The 17936-nt window shown below is 47.8% G+C and overlaps 6 protein-coding genes across 6 annotated transcripts, besides 2 other annotated features; 3 read left to right on the top strand and 3 right to left on the bottom strand.

The window, feature by feature from the left end:
* Positions 1–5: part of a microsatellite that runs on past the window's edge.
* A 168-nt stretch (positions 6–173) lies between these two features.
* TSTA_027630 (DEAD/DEAH box helicase (Sbp4), putative) lies at positions 174–2345 on the bottom strand. The gene is made up of 3 exons (XM_002479858.1): positions 2019–2345; positions 1446–1955; positions 174–1391 (listed from the first exon to the last, which is right to left on the bottom strand). The coding sequence occupies exons 1-3, from the start codon at positions 2303–2305 to the stop codon at positions 284–286; spliced, it is 1905 nt and encodes a 634-aa protein (XP_002479903.1). The 5' UTR covers positions 2306–2345; the 3' UTR covers positions 174–283.
* A 23-nt stretch (positions 2346–2368) lies between these two features.
* On the top strand, positions 2369–4266 carry TSTA_027620 (phosphatidate cytidylyltransferase, putative; the record flags this gene model as incomplete). The annotated part of the gene is made up of 2 exons (XM_002479857.1): positions 2369–2421; positions 2889–4266. The coding sequence occupies 2 exons, from the start codon at positions 2369–2371 to the stop codon at positions 4264–4266; spliced, it is 1431 nt and encodes a 476-aa protein (XP_002479902.1).
* A 1876-nt stretch (positions 4267–6142) lies between these two features.
* Positions 6143–8897, bottom strand: TSTA_027610 (Rad2-like endonuclease, putative; the record flags this gene model as incomplete). Its single annotated transcript, XM_002479856.1, has 2 exons — positions 6143–8839; positions 8862–8897. The coding sequence occupies 2 exons, from the start codon at positions 8895–8897 to the stop codon at positions 6224–6226; spliced, it is 2652 nt and encodes an 883-aa protein (XP_002479901.1). The 3' UTR covers positions 6143–6223.
* A 351-nt stretch (positions 8898–9248) lies between these two features.
* TSTA_027600 (actin-related protein RO7, putative) lies at positions 9249–10913 on the top strand (the record flags this gene model as incomplete). Its single annotated transcript, XM_002479855.1, has 1 exon — positions 9249–10913. One exon carries the CDS (start codon positions 9249–9251, stop codon positions 10896–10898), a length of 1650 nt encoding a protein of 549 aa, XP_002479900.1. The 3' UTR covers positions 10899–10913.
* A 70-nt stretch (positions 10914–10983) lies between these two features.
* On the bottom strand, positions 10984–12584 carry TSTA_027590 (aldose 1-epimerase, putative). The gene is made up of 2 exons (XM_002479854.1): positions 12336–12584; positions 10984–12281 (listed from the first exon to the last, which is right to left on the bottom strand). The coding sequence occupies exons 1-2, from the start codon at positions 12438–12440 to the stop codon at positions 11067–11069; spliced, it is 1320 nt and encodes a 439-aa protein (XP_002479899.1). The 5' UTR covers positions 12441–12584; the 3' UTR covers positions 10984–11066.
* Positions 12585–13854: 1270 nt separating this feature from the next.
* TSTA_027580 (AT DNA binding protein, putative) lies at positions 13855–17146 on the top strand (the record flags this gene model as incomplete). Its single annotated transcript, XM_002479853.1, has 1 exon — positions 13855–17146. The coding sequence occupies one exon, from the start codon at positions 13855–13857 to the stop codon at positions 17092–17094; it is 3240 nt and encodes a 1079-aa protein (XP_002479898.1). The 3' UTR covers positions 17095–17146.
* Positions 16336–16397: a sequence feature (CT-rich).
* Positions 17147–17936: the final 790 nt, after the last annotated feature.

Genomic DNA, 17936 nt, shown 5'->3' with positions numbered 1-17936 from the left:
ACATAGAAATTACTGAGGGTCGATATAGTTGTGGATCACTTAAGGTTACCTTATTATATTCTCCGGCACAATGCCATTGTGACAGTGGGACTGGCATAAGAGAAACCGAGATACAATGGCTTTGTCCACTTTGAATTGGGCTGGCCAATTCCTTCATCCCAACAATGATTTGTATAGCCTTGGATTATACAAACTCTATCCAATGGGTATCTAAGAAGAGACATAAGCGCGAAAGCAGGAATACACTTCGCAAGAAAACCTCCATGCTGTGGACGGCGAACTTCTAATCAAACCCTTTGAATTCATCATCACTTTCAGCGTCCTGCGTCGCCTTTGCAGCCTCTCGTCGCTTTTCAGCCTCCTCCCGCAAACTCTGAATCATAGCCTCCGTCTCCCGAGCTTTCTGCTTCTCCTCTTCTGTCATCTTACCCCACCGCTCATGCTCACGACGAGCTCGTTTCCTCTCCCGTCGCTGTTCTCTTTCTTTCCTCTTCTCAAGATTCTGACTCCACGGTACACTTTCCGAAGCCGCGGGTCGTTTCTTCATGGAGTTTTCGTCTAGTTTGGCCGCTGCGTTTTCCTTAAGTGCTTCCTGGCGATGTTTCTCTCTTCGTTTGTCTGCATATGCATAATTATCCCAGTCAACAGTCACACCTAGACTTTTATCACCTTTGAAATTCCTTAATTCGGGCATTTTTGGCAATTTCAACAACCCCCATGCATGACCTAGAGCCTCCCAGTCTAAATCCGCAACACGGAAGATACTGCTAGCCTGATGCTTGCTATAGCTTCGAAGCCAACTAACAAACGCCTTTTGTGCTTTATCATGGTACGATCTATCCGACAAGACTGCTTTTCGCGCTATTTCGGTTGCTTTCACGGCGTCTTTGTCGGATATACTAAACGCTGAGTTTTCGTATAATGTTACCGGCGTCTTTCGCACTTCCAAGAAAGGTACGTAATCCTCTTCGCGACCTGGCGAGAGGAGTACGATACTCAACCCTCGGCGGCCCGCTCTACCGGCTCGGCCGCAACGGTGAATAAAAGCTTTGGGATCAGATGGCGGGTCGATTTGAATGACAAGGTCAACGGATGGGATATCTAATCCGCGTGCCGCGACATCAGTTGTTAGGAGCACGGAAGGTGTGACGGAGTTGGTGAAACGAGTGAAATTTTTTTGTCGTACGTTCGCAGGATGTTTCCCATGTAGTGGGATGATGGTGAATTCGTTTCCGAGAATTAATGGTATTATATGCTGAAAATAGTCCACGCCTGCGCAGGTCGAGAAATATAGGATGGCTTTTTGGGGTCGAGGGTCTAATATGTCTAGAATTTTTTTGACGGCAGGAAGCCTGTGTGTAGGAGGAGTGACAAGATATGTCATTTGCAAGCTATAGTCAAAGTTAGTGATTTCAAACAATATACCCACACGAGTGCGAACAAACCTTGCAGGAGTACGCTTCTCCTCGACTCCGGACGCACCGCGCACTTTCACTGCAATCTTGACAGGATTCCGCAAGCCTACTCGAATGATCTGATCCAGTGCTTCGCTCACACTAGCACTAAACAAGCCTGTTCGTCTCTGCTTCGGAAGTTTTGCAAGTATTTTCGATATGTCGTCTTTGAAACCAAGATCCAGTAATCTATCGGCTTCATCGAATACCAACATTTCGAATGAGGATTGAGGGCAGTGGACGTGAGGTGACGAAAGAAGTTCGAGCAGTCTGCCGGGGGTTCCAACAAGAACATTCGGAGATCTTTTCAGGAACTTACTCAGGTCTTCGGCGGGGGTTGTTGTGCCACCTAGAAGGAGTTGTGGGATGACTTTTAGTGTCGAAGATGGGTATTTTTTGACGGCTTCCACTGTCTCGTCGGACGATTTGACGACGGATGCGGATGGTCCGTGGAATTCTAAAAGGGATAGAAGAACATTGTAGATTTGCGAGGCCAATTCCCTGTACGAAAATGAATCAGAACCAAAATAATGCTCCTTGCCAGGTAACGAAGTATGCACTCACCTCGTCGGCGCAACAATGATGGACCCGACGTGATGCTTTTTAATCGGCTCATCTAAGCGCAGCAATTTTTCCACAATCGGTATCAGAAATGACAGCGTCTTCCCACTACCAGTCACAGCTTCTACTACAACGTCCTTATGGCTCATAAAGAGTGGAATAGCAGAGGCTTGTACTGGGGTCATGCGGGCAAACCCCATTGCCGACATTGCTTCCAGAATCCATTCTGACAGTGGCGGGTCGAGTTTATCCCAGAGTCTACCCGTTGATCCTCGAGCCTTTGGTGCCATTTTTCAGGCTATGACTTTTTTTTATAATTCCGAGAATGGTGAACAATGTTAAAAGAGTGGTCAATGTCTGATGTCGATGTCGAAAATTATCACGGGCGGTCTTTTTCTGCCGACAAGTATTGCATCTGATTGGCTGGTTGAAGTAACTTATCTGGGGTGGCTGATAAGATAAAAATTCCATCGCTCGTTCGGCAGCTTAACAGCGCTGATATATCGCCGATCGCATTACTAACGATTCTTTTTCGGATCTATTCTCGAAGGACCTTTGAGGCATCGAATCGCTTACTCTCTCTTTGAGACTCTGGACTTGTGTCGACTCGAACGAATATCACGTGACCTGGAATTTGCCGGAAGATCGGCGCAGCATGTGATTTAGGCACAATTTCAGCCAGCGAAATCTCAACTAGTTAATCGTGCTCACGAGGCAACCAAAATACTAATCTTTTCCTTCTTCTTCTCTTCTCTGTGGTTGGGTGTCATGAGCCAGTGCTTTGTAGTGCTCTCCTGACTCTTTTACGGTTCTCGTATCCATCCCAGCGTCTCTATTAGCTGGGTGATTTTGATATCTTCGACTCATCAATAGCGACAACCACAAACAAACCGCCAATATTCAGTCCCTAACTCCCGTTCCGACTCTCCTCTCTGCTTTACTCGCAAATTCATACTCCGCCGATTGCCATCCTCACTCTCCATCCCGACTTCTACATCGCGCAGCCAACGGAGTCATCGCTCTTCCGGCTCTGCCGCTTCTGCTCACAGACGCGGTGGAGATGTCTTCTCCACATGCTGTACCGACTACACCTCGAGTAATATCACCGTCGCCTACGCCGTCCGATGCATCGGAACAGAGAGATGGATACTTGGCTCCCGTGACGCGCTCGGCAGCCCGAAGACAGCGTTTTAACACCGATACCCAGGCAATTCCCGAGGAGGATCAAAATAACGACTCTGAACACCAATCGCGATCCGGGCCGAGAAATCCTTCTTCACGATCCGGAGCGGCAGGGACCGCTAGAAGACGTGGCTCTACAAGGAAAACACCACAGTCGGCGTCGTCGCCGGTAGTGAAATCACAGCCTTTGGTAGGAGCCAACGGGAAACCATCTTCAAATGGCTACTTGTCTCCATACGCCAATTTACAAGATCGCTGGCGAGATTTGTCAAGGTCGCCATCACCATTGGGACTAATACCGTTACATGAAAACTATCGCACTTTCATTCACAAGCACGAAATACCGCGCAAACTTTTACATGTCTCAATTGGATTCGTGACATTAGAATTTTATAGGCGCGGAGTTCAAACATTTGAGATCACACCATGGTTACTCTCCGCACTCATTCCTATTGCTGCTACCGATATACTCCGACATCGATATGATAGCGTCAATCAATTATATATTCGTTCGCTTGGAGCGCTTATGCGGGAATCTGAAGTCAAGGGCTATAATGGCGTTATTTGGTATCTTTTAGGTGCATATATTGTGCTGCGCGCATTTCCCAAAGACGTTGGCGTCATGGGAGTTTTATTGTTGAGCTGGTGTGACACCGCTGCATCCACTTTTGGTCGTCTGTATGGCAAACACACCATCAAACTACGCCATGGGAAGAGTCTTGCAGGCACAGCTGCTGCTTTTCTCACCGGTGTAGTTACAGCACTCTTTTTCTGGGGCGCATTTGTCCCCAGCATTGGAACGTTCCCCAACGATCCGGAAGATGCTTTCATGTTCTCGGGTCGACTTAACTACTTCCCAGAATCGATCAGGAACCTAGTCGGCTGGACTAGTAGTGGTTATCAAAGCAGTGTCATCACAGGCCCATTGGCGCTTGGTGTTGTGAGCGTTGTTTCTGGCATTGTTGCAGCTGGGAGTGAATTTATTGATCTTTTCGGTTGGGATGATAATCTTACCATACCCGTTTTGAGCGGGTTAGGCTTTTGGGGGTTTCTCAAATTGTTTGGTTAATTTTATGACTACTGGGAGTATACAATTATTGTAATTAGACTTGGTAGATATTGTATTTAGTGCATATGATGAATGACCGTCCTCTCTTGTGATGAAGTTGACTCCTAGGCAGCTAGGACACTTCTTTCTTGCTGCTTATGTTCGTACCAGACACGCCGCAATAATTATTCAAGAGTAAATTCTCTGTTGCTAAAGCAAGGAATCTCGATATGACTGGTTTGGATATTGGTTGCGTTGTAGCAGAGCAATGCGGGAATAAAATTACCAGCTCTGTATTTTACGTACGGATCTCGTAATATGGCACCGTATTCGCCTATTTTTGCGCATAGTTTCACGTATTAGCCTGTAATCAGTACCAGCCGAAAAGCCCCAACTCCTGACGCTGACCATACTTGGTGGTGTAAAGGCAAGGCTGATGGGCTGCAAGGGCTGCCTTATATTTCGCAGTATCCCCAGACTTTGAGAGGAAGTCGGAGCAGAAAAAGCCTTTGTTTACGAGTTTAGGGTTGGTGATCATACATGGCAACAGTTTTTCAACCATTGTAATGAGAGCTTGTCTGACATCTTCACTGTCCAGTTCCGATTGGATTCTTTGCCCTCAGGACAGGGGACGCTCGGAGATGAAAGAATTCCTACTCACAGGTTACTCTTAGTAGCTGAGAGGTATACTGGTAACCCAGCTTTAGTCGTGCACACAGGGATTCTCCCATCTGATTGGAAAGGGTTCTAGAAGGCTGACCGAGGAGAACAAAGATCATAGTCATCAGGACGGATTGAGACGGATGCATCTGCACTTGACAACTCAAGAGGTGGAAAAGTACTTATTATCCGGTAGATATCGGATACGCTGTATTAAGTATGTTTCTGTTCTCACCATCATCTGTGATCTCATTGAACTGACAATCAGGTAGTATCTAGAGAAGTTTCAACACCACTTCGTATGACTTACCGCTGGCCATCTGCATACCACAAAGCATCGCTACTACGGACATTCAGGCCATTGAAAAGGTTACTCCAAATGTGTGCAGTGAGTCATACTACCTGTACCACGACCCAAATCAAAAGTGGGTTTGGGTTAGTGATATGATGCCCCCGGAAGTGTTGGTATTTACTGCCTGGGACTCTACGAGCGATATATCTCGAAAGTAGGAGTTTAATTGTATGTATTCCACTTGTGCTTTATGAAGTATGAAGGAAATAGAGTTATACATGGACTGTAGGCGCATTTCACAGTGCATTCCCCAACCCATCGTGACTGGACCGGGTGAAGAGTATGCGCCGAGGGAAAGTCTAGAAGTTCGTTTAATTGTAGTGGAAGAGTTGGCAACGGCGTCTATGCAGATACCTGATGAGGAGGAGAGTGTGAGCATGACGGTTACGAAGTGGTATCCTTCGAAGCAGGAAGGGGAGGATATGGCGGGGAGAGCGATGAAAGTTGTGAAGAAGATTCTGACCTGTGGGACAGATGCTGAATGAGGATGTTCGATGACTTCTACTAAAACTGACAACCTAGCTGCCAGTATAGTGCAAAGAATAATGAATTCATGACTGAACGATAATTCTAGACCCAGTTAGCATGCTACAAACCTGGAAAGGATAAAGGAACTTAATTGAACGTTGCAGGTACCCACCTACCTATCTGAAGTTAGGGCTCGACAGAATCAAAATTACCTAGATTGGTAATAAATCATACTTTGCGCATTTGTCGTCACAGTAGTGTGCACCTAGATAGCTAGACGGACCTAGATAAATACCTTGACTATTGTGTTTCTTGATTTAGCTGATGTTGAATCATCATGTCATTAATTCATGCAACTACTTGTATCGAAGACAACGATTCTGACTAGATCCAAAGCACACAAAAAAGACTGAAATATGCCAAACGCCTGGAATGCTAATACGGTGTCGCTAACAAATAGATCAGAATGTACGGGCGGTAGAAGTAAATAATAAACGATCACCTCATATCCAGGAGGCTAACACGTGCAATTCTCTTCTTCTTGCCCTTCCCCTTTTCGGTGATTTCTTCGTGTTCTTGTTGTGTTTCGCCAGTTTCAAGGCTAGACTCATCTTCTTCGCGAAGGTCGACGGTCCAGAATCCATTGTAGGTCCGTATTGTTTCAGTAAAGGTCTTGCGAGGCTGAGGTTGAGTCTGATCAGGATCTTTAGCCTCGTTTTCGGCTTTGGCTGGTACAGGTGGGACGGCTTCGAGATCGGTAATCTCTTCGGTCTGGTTTGCTTTTGATTGATCTTTCTGGCTTCGAAGGACATGCGAATTACGTTTAAGCTCGGGCTGGACCTCCGGAGGTTTCGATGCTGCAGATGGTGGCTTCTTAGACTTGTTCGCTGCTGCTTTTGATCTTGATTTCCGCACTTTTTTCGCATCCTCTAAGTTTTCAGGCTCTAGACTTTGAGCCACTGGAGACAGGCGAAGAGATTCAAATGCTCTCACTAATAGCTCCTCGCTGCTGGATTGTTGAGCTTTGATCCTGTTCGAGCGCCGAGTTTTCGGTGTGGGTGACAAGGTTGCAGCTGGAGGTTGAACCCGCCTCGTAGTTTCTGCTGAAAGAGGCGAAAGATTTCCAGCAGGCGTATAACTAATTCTGAACTTGGTCGAAGATGGGGAATGAGATGGAGAGAAAGTAGCAATACTTTCTAGCTCTGTGTCGAGATCCACATTGTCGAAATTCAGACCGCGAATAGAAGGAGGACGCCTGAAAGATGGGCCCCGTACATGCGTAGTGTAACCATCTCCTATACTGCAAGTTACAGAAAATTGACTCACAAGTTCATCCATAGCCACACCTGACGACTTCATTGATTTTTGGCTTGGTCGCAGGGATTGACTTGAGAAAATCCCGTTGTCAGACAAGACACTGTATTGGCTGTTGTATGTACTTTGACTTGAGGGTTGTTGTGGCGATGACGATAAACCTGCGGCATCGAGAATGTGTGCCTTCTTGACGCTGTTCATATCGCTGCCCGGTTTCGTGACAGTTGTGTAACGAAGGATACCGCCAGGCTTCATGCTTGGATCAATAACCTTCTTCTTCCTATTTGCGGTAGCCTTCTTGGGTGCCGGCTTTTTAGGCATTTTCTTCTCAGCTTCCTGCTTCTTCCAACGCTCCACCACATCTGGAATTCCTAGATTTGCTACGGTCTCGAAGACCCAGATCTTCTCTGGTTCAAAAGGATTGTACGGATGTTTGGGTATATGATATTTCGGTGCCTGAGCATCAGCCGGTACAGCTTCGGCATCTGCTTCATCTTCATCTTCCGCTGGTTGAGTACTTGGTTCCGTAGCCTGCGACCACTCTGGGGGAGGGTTAGGCTCCTCCGCATCCAAATCGAGTCCTACAACATCGACAGGAATCATTTCCACTTGCACTTGAGGAATACAGCCTGTACTGAAATGCATTCGACTGCGATATATCCTTTGCAATATGGGCAGATCTGCGTTTGGAACATAAGAGCCATATCCGAACGTAGCAATGGGAGATCGAGCAAGTCGCAATCTGGTCAAAATCAATGGCTCCGCTAGGTTTCGTATTAACTTCTTGGCTCCGGAGCGGTACTTCCATTCAAAGTACTCTGCGACAAACTTCCGGAGTTCAAGTGCGTTGATTTCATGATCCCAAGCCCCCACGAGCCGCTCGCGTAATTGCTCAATTTCGTATTCATTAGAAATCACCGGTTTCGCATAAAACGACAAAATCTGGCGATCAGGAAACGTATCTGGAATCCGGACAGCTTTGTGCTTGGACTGGAAATAACCGCTTTCGTTTTCATCAAGTTCATATTGTAGTCGCTCCCTCCATTCCGCAAGTTTGGCATCCACCTCGTCGTCGTTGGAGTAGATAATTTCAAAAAGATCCTCACCAAAACCGGCCTTTGCAATCTCGCCAGCGAGACCAGGTCCGCATTTCGTAACGCCTGATGGCAAATAATCCCCGCCGCTCAACATTGCGAATAAAACCATGCCTGCACGGCTCAATTTCACGTTCGCCTCAACGTCGAGCTGCGTTTCGGTAGCATAGCAATCAACATGAGTGGCAGCCGTAGTGCCAGTTGAACTCTCCTTTGAGTAGTTCATAACTGTAAGACCCGATCCGAACATCAGCGTGTCGATATCATTGCTCATAACTGCATCGACAACCCCGGCTTGTTGCAGCCTTGCACATTCAGCCTCCGCTTCTCCCGGCGCATCGTGTCGAGGGAACTTGAACAGATCGATCAAAATCTTGGAAAGATTGATGATTGGTGCGTTACCATAACTTCGACCCGTTGTTGCTTTTCCTCTCTTGAAAGGCGGCTTTTGTTTTCCATCGTAGACGAAGAGGGGGTGAACCGGTAAGGCAAGAAGTCGTACTAGTCGAAAGAAAAGTGTGCGTAATTCAGGATTTTGTCCTCCCCGTCCGGCTTGAAGCTGGAATAGCCAGATCGATATATCCACGGCAATTCGAATTGGTCGTCTGGCGACTTCTAAGTGTCTGACTGCAAGTCTGGAGAGAGCGATCCGATCGGCATTTCCAATTGCTTTGCCAAGTCTGTTTGCCTTGATTAGCAGGGAAGCCTAGGATATAAATAAAGCCAACACTCATCGTGCCTCCTACATACCCTGGAATACCCATTATCAATAATTATGAGTTCATATCCTAATTCCAAGAATTTGAGCGGGAAATGAAGCCGAAAATGTCGCCGGGACAGACTGTGTGAAGTTGTAGTGAGTCGGGGATGTTGTTTTGATGTGGAAACTGCGGCCTGGCAACGGAGCTTCCGCCAATCAAATCCCCAGACTACCTGACACTTGTTCCCTTAGCGCAATACAATTTCACTCTTCGACTAACAAGTAGAGATACGATTGATCGTGTACAGTTTTGAGCAGTTTTGAGCTATTTGACGAAGTATGGCAGATTAACAATTTGATACTCGCGCAATATTGAGCATCAAGGCCCCGACACTGCTAGGCGGGTATCTTGAAGATGGCAACCACCGAGTCCCGACACGCAAGCAAGCCGTCCATATCAGCCCTCGAAGCTGCACGAGCACGCATACGCAAAGATGAACAGTCCTTCGAGCCTCGCACACCACCACATCACCGCAATCGCTCAATGGTCTCGTCTTTCGGCTCCACATCTTCAGCGCTGTCATCCTTCCGGAACGAAGAAGATGCTATAATTATCGAGATGGGAGCTCGTTCCTTGCGTGCAGGGTTCGAGGGCGAGAGTATGCCGATGTGCACTGTGGGATTTGGGCCGGAGGAATCGAGAAAGGCTGGTGATTATCGTGGGTGGATCAAAACCAAAGGAGGCACACCAGGAGAGACTCCTAGGTCGTTGGATGCGGAGGAGTGGGCTAGAGACCACGAGTTATGGCGCATGGATTTAAGAGAGGTTGATCTTGGACTTGTTGAGGATAAACTAGAACGTGCGGTTCGTGAGATTTATAACAATTATCTGTTGACTGATGCGGGAAATGCGCGTCTTGTTCTGGTCATGCCGTCCGTCATGCCGCATCCGCTGCTATCAGTTATTCTCGAAACATTATTTAACCGCTGGAGGTTTCCCTCTATTACGCTTCTACCGTCTGCTGCCATGGTAGCTGCAGCAGCCGGGGTACGTGCAGCTCTGGTCGTCGATATAGGATGGGCCGAAACAACGGTTACTGCCATCTACGAATATAGGGACATTACTTCGAAACGGAGCACTAGGGCAACAAAATCTCTGATGCAGAAAATGGGGCGAATGCTTTCACAACGAGACGATACAGCCAAAGCCGAAGCGGAGAATGATAGTAAAGTATCTGTCGATTTCAACTACTGCGAAGAAGTGGTGAGCCGATTTGCTTGGTGCAAATTCGCACCAGAGGATGAAAACCTGAATAAGAATGTATCCATACCATCACCATCGAATCCTGATTCGGGGTATGTGCAACTTCCATTCTCTCAATTCGCGAAGCCGGTTGAAGAGAACTTCTTCGCCAATGGAGTCGACGAGCACGAATTGGACGATGATGAGAGACCAATTCATATCTTGGTTTATGATGCTTTGTTAGAGCTTCCGCCAGATGTGCGTGGAGCATGCATGTCTCGTATAATTTTTGTCGGAGGTGGGTCAAGAATACCAGGCATTCGTCAGCGTATAGTGAATGAGGCCTCGTCCTTGGTAGCAGAGCACGGGTGGGACGCGACCAGGGGCCGGGCTGTGGAAGAGCAACGAAAAAAATTACAGCAGCTCAAAATCAGCCGAGAAAGCAACAATACATCTGAAGACCTACAAGCAGATACGACCGATACGGCGCATGAGAAGTCAGAAGAACCAGAAGAACCAGAAGAACTTGATTTCGTCGAACAAAAGATTCACCGCAACCGCGCGCGACACAGCAAGCCTTTGATCCAAGGCCAGTTCCGCCAAGTTGAATCTCTAGGAGCTTGGGCCGGCGCCAGCCTTGTCACAAGTCTCAAAATTAGAGGACTTGTGGAAGTTGAGCGCGAAAAGTTTCTTCGAGATGGTTTGGCGAGTGCTACTAGAGATTTGGATGGTCATCGCCATCATGTTGCGGACCGACGGTCTGGTGTTCGGTCGTCTGTGATAAGTGATCGGTCGAGCTGGACGTTGGCAGGTTGGGGATGATGTGTATAATCGACATGTTCTTGATGTTTCCTACTCTACTTTAACTTTAATCTACGATACCCTTTTGTTCTTTCTGGCTTCAAGTGGGGGGTTGAGATAGCAATATATTTGGTTATTACTTTCATGAACAGTATATACAAACAGCTACTATGAATATGCGTCACGTCTTTAAAGAGTACCGAATTGGTACGTAGCGAAATTCACAGTCGGTGCATCAGCCGGCGAGAAAATCTCCTGCTGTCCCCATTCAGGCTGATTGATAGCATCAATCCAACCCTCCGTCTCAATAACAATGCAGCCATGCTTATTAACATAATCAACGCCACCTTTACCAGCAGCCTCATTACGGGCCTTCTGCGAGGCCTTGATGGGAATAGTGCCATTCTGACCATTGCAGGTATAGATTTGATGTGCAACCTGGTTAGTGGCGACATCTAGAGTAATACCTGTTGCTGGAGAGGAGAGATGGATGATGGGCACGACAGCGCCGTCAACGTAGTAAGGGACGCGGTCATCGATGAAACAGGTATCAACACCAGTGCAGTTGAAGCCGCAGACGCCCCCGGCATGGTCGAAGTCGGCGCCAATTTGTTTGGCGGTCGTATAGTCTATTGCGCCGTCAAAGGCGGTGTCGACGTCGAAAATGGTGCCGTTGGGGACTAGGATGTTGTCTCCAGCAACGACGCGAGAAGCGAGTGGCATGTGTAAGGTGTTGTTGAGGATAGTAGGGACTTGAAAGGCGTCCAGGTTCCAGTAGATGTGGTTGGCAAGCATGATTGGAGTCTTGTCTGTCAGAGACATGGAGACAATGCGACAGGTCAATTGAGGGAGACCCTTGGGGTTGACCGCAGTCCTGAGAGCGTCGACTGTATAAGTGACGTGGTTGAGCACAGTACCGGGGAAATGCTCATATCCAGTGTCAAGGAAAGAGAATGTGATGCTGTCCTTTGTTGAAGCGGTCACAGTCCAATTGCGCTGATCATAGCCCACGGTACCACCGTGAAGTGTGTCGGCACCACCGTTCTCGTTCGTGGGGATTTGGTATTTGTTCCCGTCAATGGTGAAAGTACCATTCTTGATACGATTGGCATAGCGACCGACCACCGCGCCGAAGAAGGTGTGGTTGGTTTCAGAGTCTTGCACATACGTCGTGGGATCATCGTAACCGACGACAACGTCCTGGAGTGTGCCGTTGCTGTCCGGGACGTACAATGCCACAAGACGCGCACCGTATCCGATGAAGGAAGCAGTAATATTGGTCGCGGTGATGTTATAGATCTTGAAGGGATCTGTAGAATTGTCACTACTAGAGTGGGAGCTCTGGCCGCCGAGGGCCGGCAGCGCAAACAGTGCCGCCGCGGAGACGTAGTTTTGGAAACGCATCTTGTAGATCACGGAAGATGCAATTCCCAGAAAAACCAGAGCGTATATTGTTACTGCAACAAACGACAGGTGACGCTTAGCGAGTCTTTTGAAGTACAAAATAAATGACGATCCAGAGCCGAGCTGCAAGAAGCGACCCTGCCCGGTCGCAAGGGGCATTCCAGCTTTTATAATGGCGACTGCAGCTAGCTAAGCTTTCTCCCCCATTGCTTCCTTTCAAGTTATTTTCCCGCTTTCACCCCCCTTCTTGCCGGTTAAGAGGCGGGGAAATAGCAAGTAATCTAATTTGCTCGCAACGAACGCGGGGATTAAAAGAGGCAAAGGAGGCTTGGAGGAGCAGATGCAGGATTTTCCTTGAGCGACATAATACTCCGGACAAGCTGGCGATGTCTCTTGCGCGAATCCGGGGTTGGTCGTCGGTTGTTACTGGGGAAGCATGCAGCGCTAAGCCTGTTCTGTGTTAGCTGATACGAATTGACCAATCACATCTGGGTAAAGTGGTTAGCCTTGCGGCCTTAGGATGTAACGTGGAGATGCTTGTTGGCATTCGTCCTCTGATAGACTAAAGCTCTTTGCATAGTTGGATCTTCTGGCGTGCTGACTGGCTGAGCGTTCAGCACATGGCATCACCATCTTCTCCTACAAGGCAAGGATTGGCCTGTACGGCACAGTCGGCTCTACTCCGTAGTCAGGTTGTATCCTTGGGTATGGAGTAGCATTATGGAATACTGCTCATTCTGCTCAGGCGGACAGTCTATGTATCGACCCGAGTACAGTAGAAAGGACATGTCTCTTTTGTTAAGATCACATAGCGTTGAAGAATCAGGCCATGATCGGCATCATAGCGGTCAATGTGATTTCTCAGCTCGGTCTCTTGCGTCGTACACAGCGAGAGTTCATCAATCAACCAATTACCCCAATTACCCGAGATTGCTTCTCGGTGGAAAACACATTGAATCGATTGTGAGGTCGAAATAGGATTGAGTCATGAGTTTAGCTATTCCGGGGGCTTAAGCCTTGAAGCTAAGCATGCCTCCGCAATTTCATATTTAACCGAACAGCGAATGACGACATGTTGTCATAAAAATTGTATCCTGACAAAATCACATTTGAGTGGCCACGTGAAGTTACCGTCTCCCTGCTGGAACGTGGTTCTGGCTGCGAGATGGTGTTCAGAATCAAGAACAAACTTGGAGAAAAGTAGAAGATGGCTGTACGTACTCTCTGTACTAGTATGTACTAGTATGTAGCTTCGTCAAAGTCACGTGACGTGCCAACCGCTTGTGGCTTGGTGCATTAACACGGTCGCGCCTGCCTGCCGGATCGGGAGAGTTGTTTATCGAGACTTCAACATGAAACTCCACAACAACTGCAAGAAACATCCAGCCCTGCGCCTGTGCGAGTGGAAATAATGTGCAGGACTTGCAGTCAATTATAAAGTCACCATCTTTTTCTTGCAATGCAAACCCATTACCCCCGGAGCTCACCACCGCCTTGTCCACCTTCCTGATTGTACTATTGCTCCGCAGTGGCGCCGTCGTCCGACGACTGATCGATACTTGCGCTGCGCGGAATGTCCTCTGTATCTTCAAGCGCATCATCGCCTGATGTACTGGGCCCCGAAGGAGACGCGCTGTATCTCATTTCATCACCAGTGCCCGAGTTCCATGGACGACAAAGCTGGGTTCCGCCGTATACGATGCACACACCACGGCGACAAGAACGGGCGCCTCCGCGGACCTCCAAGCAACAAAGCTCCAAGACGATGCGCTTCAATGATATCATTTTACCGACGAGTCCTATGCGACAGCGATCATTGTCTCCGACAAAAATGCAATCAGAGGGAAATTTAAGTCCCTGGAGGATACGAGTGACGGTAGAAGCTGAGCAAGAAGATGACGAGAACACTCGGGATGGACCCCGGAAAAGACTCAAACCTTCTACTATCACAACCAAGGTCCCGTTGAAGGATGAAATAAGTAACCCGCCGTCAGCAAAAAAGCGAAGAGGTCGCCCGCGCAAATCTAACGTTCGCGAAAAGAGTCTTAGCCCTGTCAAGGGAAGTCCAGGACGGACTCCCAAACCCCAACCACCGGATTCTATAAGCCGACCGCGCGGCCGGCCCCGAAAGAGCTTGCAAACAGAGACAGTCGTGCAAAGCATTGAGCCAGTTGGAAGTCCTGCGAGGAACAACATGATGTCAAGTACACTTGACGGGGTCGTCGATAGAGAATCTCCCACTCCGTTCATGACTGCTGACATGGGGTCACCGTCCGTCGCATCGTCAGAACCTGATCCTTTCCTTGATATGGCCGGCTCTGGGGCCTTCGAAGAACAGCCACCAGGTCTAAATGCCCACCGTTTCTCTCCACCCGGTAGCACTGAAATGCCTAATAAAAGTGCGAAATCTGTACGGGTCTCGGAAATCGCGACACCCCTGGCGTCGGTCTCCCCTGTCGGAAGGCTCAGAGGATTAACACCCGAGAATACATTGTACGCAGGACATACTCCTCGTCGACTACGCAGAAACTATCCGACCCCGACTTCATCGTCGCTCCTTGATGGAAATGGAGATAAGTCGACAACAGTTCAAAGTAATGGCACACAGACTATTACAGACCCAACTGATGTCCATCATGAATACGATACTATCATGGAGAGTGAAGATTTCAGCATGGTCTCCCTAGATACACTTCCTTCCGCAAAACAAGCCGGGCTCAGCTCTATACTTAGCTCCTCCAAGGGGGACCACGAGTCTTTCTCTCAGAAACAGAATGCGGTTATTACTGAGCGAACAACGCGGAGGACTACAAAATCACCTGCGATTAGCAATTATGTTCCTGCGTCATCCACAACACCATACCATAAATCCCCGGAATTGCAGAACGGATTCGAATCAGTGGACGATCAAATCGGGTCCGTTGACGCAGTCGTCATGAATGCCCCGGTATCAGAACACTCAATACGACCAGCGGCTGAAAAAGCGAGGAAGAGATTTCTAAGTCTTGCCCGCTTAGTCCGCCTTGGTCTAAGTCTGCACAAAACTTTGAGTTATCGACAGGATCTTGACACTGAAAATAGCGACGAAGAGGAGGAAGAGATAGTTAGTGCAAGTGAAAGGTTGAAGCATATTTTCGGCGACCTTGATATGGAGTCTCGGCGCCAACTTCAAGCTGGTCTTAAATTCGGCGAGCTTGTGGCTCGTGGTAAGATGAGGTCCAGGAGACTAAGAAGGCAGGAGGAAAAAAGGACGAGCGAAGCTCGCGAGAGAAATCATAGCGCGGAGCAAGAACCTACCGAAAGCCCGCAACAACCGGATACCTTTTCTGATGATGACGATGAAGATGAAAACTTACCAGAACAACCTGAAATGTCAAGAAGCCAGCGGCTAGAAGCGGAGTGGCAGCAAGAACGTGAACTAGTCAGCCAACAAATCAATATGGCAGGGTCGGATAACGTGATTGTGCTTGACAGCGATGAGGATGTCTCGGAGCAAGGCGAAGACGTTCAAGAGCAGGCTCATGAAGGCGAAGGTGAAGATGAAAACCTGGAAGAGGGTAGTGAAGAAATCGAGGATGACGAAGATTACGGAGATGTCTGGCAAGAGGAAGCCAGAAATCATGATTCTAGCTCTGCTAGACATCAGACATTCACATCATCTGTAGATGGGAAACAATCGATGACTGACATCCCAAGACAAGCTAGTTCTCCCAGGAGCGTAACTCACCGCTATGCTTGGGATCCAGCCAAGGGCGAAATTCCGCCACTGGGAAAATCACGTCCGGCTCAATTACGCGAACGGGAGGTTGATTTGGCGGATTTATTAAAACCTCGCGACACTCCCAAGTCACGTCAATACTATGCAAACAGCAGTCCTCACTCGGCCCTGAGTCAGAGACTACAATCTGATAAGAGCTCTAGATATGGTGGAATTAGTCGTGATGTGTCGTCACCGATAAAGCCATCTTCACTGGGCACTCAACTGGTCGACGACGACCCTGAAGATATGCAAGATGATAACGTGGATGACGGAGTCTCTGATGACCAGCAAGCTGAAGAGCAAGAGGAACAAGAAGAAGTTGAGGAAGAAATGGAGGAAGAAGATGACGATGACGATATTTATATTGAAGCAGGGAGAGAGGTTACGAATGAGCATACTTCTTTCGCTACATCGGTTACAACACCGGAACAGACGATATCTGGACCAAAGCAGTCATGGTTCCGACGGATAACGAACAATTTCACTCCAGGCTGGTGGACTGCATCGAAAGAAGTGCCTTTGGACGAATCTCAAAGCCCGCCCTTCATGACGGAGGAACAAACCCCAAGTCTAAAACGATCTCGTGCGTCCAGAGATGCAGAAGAGACTAGAGAGATGGAGCAAGTAACTTCGGTAACTTCTACAGTGCAACGGCGAATCAAGAAACACCGACTCTCTTCTTTCTCATCGCCAAAACTTCTTGCGACGTCGGGCTACTTTACCGACGCGCATTACGTTGCCTTAAAACGTCTTTACTGGGAAGCGAAAAGATACCCCGAACGCTTCCCATACCATCCAACACCACACCGTGATGAAATGCTCGGCGATTCCCTATGGACATCAGACGGCGAGCACGGTCTACCGATTGCCAAGATCCAATTCGGGATCCTGGATCGGTTCGTCTCCGAATTGATTAGCGCTGATATCCGGAATGGAGGACGGGGTCAAATCGGATGGACAGAAGATGACCTACACAAGCGGCTGTTCAGTATTATCGTGGGTGACGAAATTCGGCGAGAGCGAAGGGAGCAGCGACTGTTGCAAAATTACTAAGTCTCATTATGATACGTCTTTTTATCTATGTTTTTCTTTCCATATATTGATTCAATTTACCTTCGGAGTGGCATGTTGTGTTTTCGTTCGGACCTATTCCATGGATGAGATGGAAGAATCTACGATGAAACGAGATGCATGCAATGTTTGATACCACTTGTTTATTTGTTCCGTATTCGATTCATCTGCTTAAGTTCATTGTTCTTCGGATTGATCGATCTTATGCGTTATTACCCGTTCACTGTTCCAAGGTTCTTTCAGGCGCCGTTGTTTTGTCTTCTATGTCTTTGTTATACTTAATCTCAGCGAGAGTCTCGGCTAGAATTCTTTATTAGCAGTGCATCTGTACGGTGTCATGTATAATTCATTCTTAGACCAATCAAGTCAGTGGGAATAAGTAAATGCAGCGATTGGCATATGAATGTCACCCCAGAGTCAGAAGTATCTACGTAGGACGAGAAAACACATGTGAAGCAACAAATTTGGACCCTTGATCTCCCGCGAAAGGCGGTTAATTCGAAAATTACTTCGCAAAAAAGTAAATAAATTAATCAAATAGATATAATCCGGAGGACTCCGTCCGTTCTACGTTCAGAGGCTTCAGGGCTTGTCGGAGACAACCTCCAGAAAGAGCGTTATCTGTCCAGAGTTCGGCAGTCCGAGTGACTAACGCCTGACAATCGTCTTGATAATTATTATTACTGTTATCGTTGTGGAGACTGTATTATGCATATAATTATAGAGTTATGTCACGGTCTTCACACAGGCTGCGTTATACTGTAAACAATTAGACATGAATACAAATAAACCTTGGAGGGAACAGAAACAAGCTTCTCGACCCA

This window comes from Talaromyces stipitatus, genomic scaffold (genome assembly GCF_000003125.1).
Source record: "Talaromyces stipitatus ATCC 10500 scf_1105507295541 genomic scaffold, whole genome shotgun sequence".
NCBI lineage: Eukaryota > Fungi > Ascomycota > Eurotiomycetes > Eurotiales > Trichocomaceae > Talaromyces > Talaromyces stipitatus.
This window is presented reverse-complemented; position numbering and strand designations above follow the sequence as displayed.